This window comes from Athene cunicularia (assembly GCF_003259725.1).
Source record: "Athene cunicularia isolate RWA chromosome 19 unlocalized genomic scaffold, athCun1 chr19_part1, whole genome shotgun sequence".
Lineage (NCBI taxonomy): Eukaryota > Metazoa > Chordata > Aves > Strigiformes > Strigidae > Athene > Athene cunicularia.
Genome location: NW_020799124.1, coordinates 2075758 through 2084028, shown reverse-complemented (window position 1 = coordinate 2084028; position 8271 = coordinate 2075758). Strand labels below are relative to the sequence as shown.

At 42.4% G+C, this 8271-nt stretch overlaps 1 protein-coding gene across 1 annotated transcript in view; it reads left to right on the top strand.

Annotated features, from left to right (window-relative positions):
- Nucleotides 1-244: 244 nt before the first annotated feature.
- The window catches only part of AATF (apoptosis antagonizing transcription factor), a 61580-nt gene continuing 53553 nt past the window's right edge, over nucleotides 245-8271 (top strand). The window contains exon 1 of the mRNA XM_026861805.1: nucleotides 245-437. Coding sequence (XP_026717606.1) covers nucleotides 245-437 — 193 coding nt within the window. The remainder of the gene's footprint in view (nucleotides 438-8271) is intronic.

The following is an 8271-nucleotide window of genomic DNA, read 5'->3' as shown; positions in this document are numbered from 1 at the left end:
ATTTGGGGGCCAGCGGCAGCACTGCCACAAAGCGCATCCTCGTGTCTTTTCCGCACGGTTCCTCCGCCTGCGTGTTACCCTCCCGCTGTTCTCTCCTTCTCCACCAGATTATCAGAGCGAGTATTACGGCCCTGGAAGCAATTACGATTTCTTCCCGCAAGGACCTCCTTCGTCTCAAGCTCAGACCCCCGTGGATCTCCCCTTCGTGCCCTCCTCGGGGCCATCAGGCACCCCGCTGGGGGCCATGGACCACCCCCTGCCCGGACATCACCCCTCCAGTGAGGCTCAGCGCTTCACTGACATCATGTCGCACCCCCCAGGAGACTCACCCAGCCCCGAACCCAACCTGCCTGGGTCCTTGCACTCCATGTCCGCAGAAGTTTTTGGCCCCAGTCCTCCATTTTCTTCGATATCCGTCAACGGTGGTGCTAACTATGGCAATCACTTGTCACATCCACCAGAAATGAATGAAGCGGCTGTGTGGTAGCTTTAAAACAAACTGGGTCTAAGTAAGTGATGATCATCTAGTCTGCTTATTGTTACGGTGTACAGAAATGAATAAATATAACATCTCTCCTGCCCTAAGACAATATTACCTTGGGAACGAACTGAATGCAAATCGCTCCAAGGCAAGCTTTGCTCTAGACCAGGACAATCTCCATGTTATGGTTGTATCAAACAAGCAAGGGGACTTTTTTTGTACCATTGACAAAGAAACTGGTGAAGCTGTACAGTAAAGTGCTGCCATACCGTAGGATGGCGTAAGTTTGATTACCCTGTTGGATGTCATCCTAAGAGCCACAATCCTTAGAAACTTCTCATTTAAAAAATTAATAATTGAATGAAGGAAAGGTCAAAGAAAAGGGGGAAAAAAAGCTTCAAGAACTCTAGCGTTCCCGGTTAAGGATGGTTCTGGCATTATGAATTTGTTTGTTAATTTTTGTCTCTCAGAAAGTTCGACAGCAAGAAACTCTTTTTAGCTTCAGCCATTTCAGCCTGCTGACTATCAGGTGGGACAACTTTCTTTTTCCTCTGTTTTTGTTTTGTTTTCCAAAATAGCAAATACTAAATGTTAAGCCCTCAGCACCAACTCTTCTACCTTCACAAAGCTACACGTACAAAACCTCCTCATCATAGCAAAGGTCACCACCCAGACCTCTAACGAAAATGACTTGAAAACAGACAAACAAACAAAAAGTATTCTACCTTCACAGAGAGAGAAAAGCTAAACAAAAAGACTCTATTGAACTAAAAACAGTCAACTGTTTACGTCTAATGTTAAATTCAGGAGTTCAATGTTTTACTAATAAATCCTGTTTTAGAACCTCTTGTTCAAAAGCAAAATATTTTGAGCAACCAACCAAAATAGTTCATTTTCTTTTCTGTAGATGTTATAACAGATTGCAGGGCTTGTGGTTCACTGTGCTAGTTTGTAAAAGGTGTTGTTTACAGAAGGCAAAGAAAAAAAACCCCACGAAACCCAGACAGTTGCCAAATAAAGTAAATATATAGCACAAATACTGTAAGGTGCTTCGCACCAGCAACCCGAGAAGGTGTTTAAAAAGTGTTACAAGGCTAAAAAAAACAAAAAAACAAAAAAACAAAAAACAAAAAAACATCTTTGCTAATTTTTAGTCCTGTTGAACATTCATGGAATTGTTAATATGACTAATATAGACCCACACAGGTTTTATTTTTGTGTCTTTAAAATAAAGTCCAAAATATTTAAATTTTATGGTCAAATATGCAGTCAACAGCTGCTACTTTTTTCTTTATATATTAAATTTCTCATATGTCTTTTATTGTTCTAATAAACCTAAGCTTGTGTGACCTCCAGTGCATATTAGACCATTCACTGTATGAAAGAAAACATGTTGGATAAAATTTGTGCGTTTTTAATAAAATTAGAAAATCTGATGTTTAGATAACTTGTGTTTCATTTGATGTTTTAAGCAGTTTTAAATGGATTCTCTTGAGTAAAATAGCCCTGAGAAAGAATGATCTACTCTGCTGATAATCCTGTATAGCTCTTTTGCTGTGGTAGAAGTCGAAGCCCTGGTGTCGATGCAGATAGCAGTCAGTGGCAGCTCCAGCCTTTCCTTCCATCTGCAGGCTCAGTTGTTGAAGCACAAATAATACCTGATGCTGTACGTTAAATTTCAAATTGGAAACCAATCAAATTGTTAAATATATTAACCTGTTCTTGGTCTGTGCTAGGAGAAAACATATTCAACAATGCTTATTTTATGCATAAACAAAAATGTACTGTAAACGTAAAAAGCTTGCAAAGGTGCAGTTTTTAATTGGTCTGGTTTTAGTTAAATTTATTCTCCAAAGGTAATTTTTTTTTTTTTCTAAGGGGATGGTTTTGAACACAGCATAACCTCAATGTTGTGAAAGTAATTTTAATCCTTTCATAGAGCTGATGCAAAGTCAATTGTTTAATAGCGTTTGGTATATGTGAAGTTCTCTGAAGGGCAGCGGGGGAGAATATTTTGCTTTGCACTAGATACATACTCATTTTCTTGGAGAAAAATGAAACAAAAAAACCCCTCTGGAACCGTGTGAAACGACAGATTTAATGTTTTAATTATAAATTATTGCAGAATCCCAAAATACTCAGTTCTTCAAAAGCAAAAGTCTCACAGATTCCGAGAGGACTTTGACCTGTGTTAGAAGCAAAGAATTAGGTCCGGTTCTGAGCAGTCACTGGTTTCAATGTTTTCCACCTGCTGAGCTAATAGACCGGGATGAACGATAATTGCATATTTTCCTTCATCTCTCAGCTAATCGTGATTCTGGCTGGCTTCTTTTTTATTTTACGTAGACACAGAAATTTACGCTAAAACGCAGACTTCTACATTCCCAGCGATTCAATTATTTATCTCTTTGGACTAAGGGCGGGGGGGGGATATCAAAATGCTTTAAAGTTGTATGATTTGTAATTTCCAATGGTGATTTTTTTAAATTTTGTTCACAATCTAGTTTCTATGCCCAGCAGAGGGGCCGCCTAGATGAAGCAATAGTTCACTTTAAACACAAAATGTCTTATATAATAATATAAAGATAAAAAACTATCTGCAAGGGATCTGTTAGTGTTTCTAAAAAAAATATCATGCTTTATTAAATACAGGGGAGACTTCTTAAACTCATGGACTCCGTGTCTAACTCATTTATTTGTCTTTTGTATTGTTGCTCTGTTTTGTTGCTCTGTTTTGCATTTATATCAGCACAGTAACGGGTGATCTATTTATTACAAACTTTTACTTATCTGGGCAAGTGCTATTGATAAATGCTGCTGCTCGCGCTTCTGGTCTATGCTGTTGGTTTATGGTTGAATCAATTATTTTAAATGAAAATTTCACAGAATAGGCTTATTTTGTAGAAAATTTGTCTTGCGAGTGGGGCTTTTTGGTTGTTTTTTCTTTCCTTTTTTTTTTTTTTTTGGTAACGAGGTATTTGTACAAGTTTATTCCCTGTTAATTTAGACAGCGATGTGATACGGTTCAGTTTAGGTCAGTGGCTTATAAAAGGGAGGGAGGAGAGGCTGTATTTTTTGAAGCTCCCATCCCTTCCGCAGGGGTTTGGCCCGTCTTCGGGGGGGAGCCCGGGAGCCGTTCCCAGGCTTAAGGCTGAGCGTGTCCTTCAGTGCTTCCCGGGATCCGCTCTGGAGGCCCCAGCACTTTGCAGATTTGAATTCTGGGCTCTTCAGAGCGAGCTCGGTGTTTCTGAAGACCCTAATCCAGCAACAATTGCACAGTCAAAACTCCTTTTGAAATCATTGTCACGTTGGGTTCTTGTAAGTCCTTGTTTACAAGAGCATTTCCATTGACTTCAGTAGCATTACTTGGGTGAAAAGAGGTCTGCGGGAGAAGGGCCTCGAAAAATATGTGCTGCTTGGGTGGATTTTACATGTGCGTATTCACTTGGTTAACTGCAGGAACACGGACACGCCACACGCGACTGTATGTATGTGCCATGTCATTTCAAAAGCGTTTTTCGAAATAATTGCTCTCTTTTTGATCTTTCCTTCCTCGGCCACTGCTGGTTTCGGTGACCTTCACCTTGTTGCCGTGTCCCGGCGGAAGGCGCAGCCCAGTGACGTGAGACCCCGCGCAGGCCCACGCCTGCTCACCCCACTGGGGCGTTCCGCGCCCTCCCGGCACGGAGCAGGGAGCCCCCGTGCTTAAACGCGCCAGACGGAAGACTCGCGCAAACCCCCCGTGTCAGAGCCTTTACCGTTTGCTAGGAAAAAAGGTGCGAGGCAAATGTTGTAAGTATTATTGCTAATCTATATGAAGGAGATGATTTTTAAGGCTAATCCAAGTGTCTTTAAAATGCCGTGAGTTTCCAGCATCCAAACCACTCCTCTTTCGGCCCAAACCGGTTGCGCGTCGCGTCCCCCCGCGCCGTCACTGTGCGATGCCCCTCTCTGGCCTTCGTCTCCAGTCACTGCTGGGATCTATTTACTCAGGCCTTTGCTTGGGGAACAGTAGGGATTTATAAAGATCTGTATCCCAGGAATAAGAATGTACTTAAATTACAATTTGCAGACAAATCATGTATATTATTTTAATATGTGTATGTGTACCCAGGTGCTGAGCGATGGGTACATGATACAAATCTATAAATAAATATAATTTTAAAATACCGGTGGTGATTTACATACTTTTGCCATCCTAGGAAGCAGCAGATGTTGCAGTGTCCTCTCAGGAATGATTCCTTTTGCCATAGTCTGGATTTTTTTCCCTGAGCAAGAGCGTTGTATTTAAGCTTTGCATGTTCTTACAATATTAAGTGTAAGCATTTGCAGTCTCCCTTTCTGTTACTAACCCTAGTAGATAAATTCACATATATTAAGATTAAGCAACTGATACATATCCTTAAATGCTGCCGATGCTGTTGAGCTGGCAACAGGGAATTGTGATGCCGGAGTGGGTTCTGGAAGGTCTTTTCTTTGTGTCTGCCATGGCACTGGGGTGCTCAGCATTCCTCGTGCCAATGAAATGGCCATCAAGTTATGGATGAACTTAGTGGGGTCATTAAAAGTATATTTTGATTACAAATCCTTCTGGGATTGCTATCTGCTGCTTCTTTTTCAATAGTATTTGTGGTGCTTTTAGCTGTAGAGCACGGGGTCAGGCTTAGAAAGCGGAGATTGTTGTTGTCTGGAGAGTTTTTCATTCGTTAAATGCAGAATTGTAATGCAGACGTTGGAGAGTCCATGTGGCCTTACAGTGAGCTGACCTCAAATCCCTAAATCTCGGTCCTTGGGATTGCTGGATCTGGAGTGGTGAGGGTGCTCTCAGGGTGACTGATTTTCCTGCAGTGTTTCCACGTTTGCGCGTGGGGTCGCGGGCGGTGAGGCACGTCACTGGGTTCACGGTGCGTAGCGTGGTCCGGTTCTCAGAGAACCCCCTTGGCCCTCTGTGTGATCCTCCGTGGGCACCAGGGGCACAGCTGGTCTCTCCCAAGTCTTCTGTTACAGGCTGTCTTCAAATTCAGGAATAGCTCCGCTCTGATGACTTTTGGTGCACTGTTCAGAGAGCGTTTTTGGCAACCCTAAGAATGAGGGGTTTTTTTCCCCGATTGGTTTTAATACAAGCTTGCTTCCTGCGGAATCTGAACCTGTAAAGAGGCTGACGGTCTCTATCTCACGTGGCTTGGAATGAAACCCTCAGCTCTGCTAATCGAGGAAGCCGGAGTTTGCAGGACAGGTCTAGTGGGATTTTGTTGAGAGGTCTCTCTATGGCGCGAGAAGCGTCGCACGACGCAGCCTGTAAACGTGAGCTGGAGAATCCCCCCCCCTGCCCCGACTCCTGCCGAGCTTGGGGCGAGGCGCAGGCCGAGGTGCTGCGGGGAGCTGCCGGGAGCGATGCTGACGGCAAACGCTGCCTGGCGTGGTCGTGCTGTGCCTCTCCAGAGGGGCTGCGTGCTGGTGTTCCTGCGGCGGGGGGCTGCGCACGGGGAGATTTTTTTTGTGTGGATGATAAATAGATTTTTTGCTCCGTCTTAAAATAATAATAATTAAAAAAAAAAAAAAAGGTTTTCTTCTGGTTTTTAAATTGTCTCTGGGTGGCCTTTAACATTCTTATCCGCTGGAAGCATCTTTACGCTGTGCATCTATCCAGACAGATATTTCATTATATTTGTAGATGTAAGAACCATTAAGGGTTGATTAGATCTTTAAAACAATTGTGCTTTTTGAATGAGTGCTGGGTTAGGAATATCAGAAATACTCAAGTAAATAAAAACACAGAAGAAAAAATACTAATAAATATTTATAAGGAGCATGGGTTTTTTATGTACAGAATCTAAATTTCCAGTTATGTAATTTGTTTTAGTGGATAGGTTTTATGTGTGCTCTTTCCTGCTTCTCCCCATTTTTTTTTCTCTTCTTTTGTCTCTTTTTTTCACTGACAAATTGTGTTACTGATTCAAAAAGAAAATCTGAAAATGAAATAGTCTGACTGAAATGAAAAAAGGTTGGTCTGGGAAATTACATTTGCTAGCCAAAGTGTTGGAAAGATAAGCTCAGCTCCAGCTTGTAGCTATTTTTGGACAGCATGCAGTCCTCGGTATATGGGTCAAATTCTGCCGTTGATAATGCAATTCAATTAAATTCAGCAGACGCGACTGTGGCGCGTGTAATTCCCGTGGATCTCCATGGGAATCCCGTCGCAGATGGGTGCCTGCTGCCCACCTCGCTCCCACCGCGCCGCTCACCGAGAGCTGGGCGCTGCTGGACGCGGGTCGTGCAGGCGAGCAGCGAATTCCTCGGTGCCGGCGGCTGAATGGCTTCACATTTCTTTATTTATATGTTTAAGTAAAGAAATGCTCTGAAAAATGGATCCGTATTAATAACCCGTAATTCTACAGACACAGCTACCCTCTAATCTGACAATTTCCTATAAAATTACAAGCTCCACAAATACGCGGGAGCAAAAGAAGCTGAGTGTGAGAAATTAAAAGTGCTTTTTTGTAGCACAGACTATTCAAAAGTCACTTGTTTATCTGCTCTGTGTTTGGGGTGTTCTTTCCATTTTAGCAAATAAGCATATAAATAAAAAAGTAAAATTAAGAGGAAAAATGCCAAAGAAATTATGTCAGTGAGTTTGATGGCTTCTGCTTAGAGTTTATAAACAGGCAGAGGGTTTCACAGAACATACCGTGATGCGTAAACAGGCTTTCATGACCGTCTTGAATTAAAATGTATTGATATCATTTTTGTACAAATATTCCCCCGCATGATTATGAGTCCAAACCGCGGCAGCATGGTTTGAGGGCACGTGAACCAGAAATTAAAACCGAGCCTGAGCGTCTGATTTAATTACCCTGCTAAGTGAAAGGCGAAAGAGCGAGAACAAACAGCAAAGGAGGAGACTCTGTTGGTGAAATATTTTAACAATCCACGTCTTTCGTGCGCTGCATTTTCCGTTTGATGTTGGTTTATACTGTGAATCTCCTTATCAAAAATTGTGAATGAACAGCTCCTGCGGCCGTTTGAGGGCTGGTCGTCGGAGCTGGGGTAACCCGAGCAAGTCCCACGCGCGGGGGGCTCGCCCCTTCTCCCCCCACACCCGAAAGCGTGGGCCACGCACGCCTGAGCCTCGGGTGCTTTTCCCCCTTCACGTTTGTTTTGCACAGGTGTAAGTGATGGATGCAGGACGGGAAAGAAACAGGTCTATAAGCTCTGACAGAACCCCGCGAGTTTGCAGTTGTACATACGTGGATTTTAATGCATTGCTGGGTCGGGGATTTATACTGAACAATTGTCCCATTAGTCTCGGTGGGTGAAATCCTGATCTCACTGGCTTGAGTGGCAAAAATGCTGCCGACTCCAAGAAGCCCATTTTTTACTCCAACTCACTGTGGTTTTTATTAATTATATTGGGTATGTTTTATTTAACTATCACTAAAAGCCTCTCTCCCTTTATTAACAGGGCTATTTATTATTCCGTAGGTTAGAGAACATCCCTTTTTCACTCTGAATGAGTGCATGCGTTTGAAAATGCCATAATGCAGGGGCATCTTGGCACTAGTTCTCTGGTTAGGTGAGTGGTTGGTTACTCTTAAGTAACTGTTTAGGTAAGCGCTTGTTTCTGCTGCTTCATCTTCTATAGATTTATTTCTCCAGGCTCCTCCCTTGGTTTATAATGACATCTTTTACTCTGGAAACAAAATACCTACAAACTATAATAATAATAATAATAATAATAATAATAATAATAATAATAATAATAATAATAATAATAAAACCAAAACCTGTCT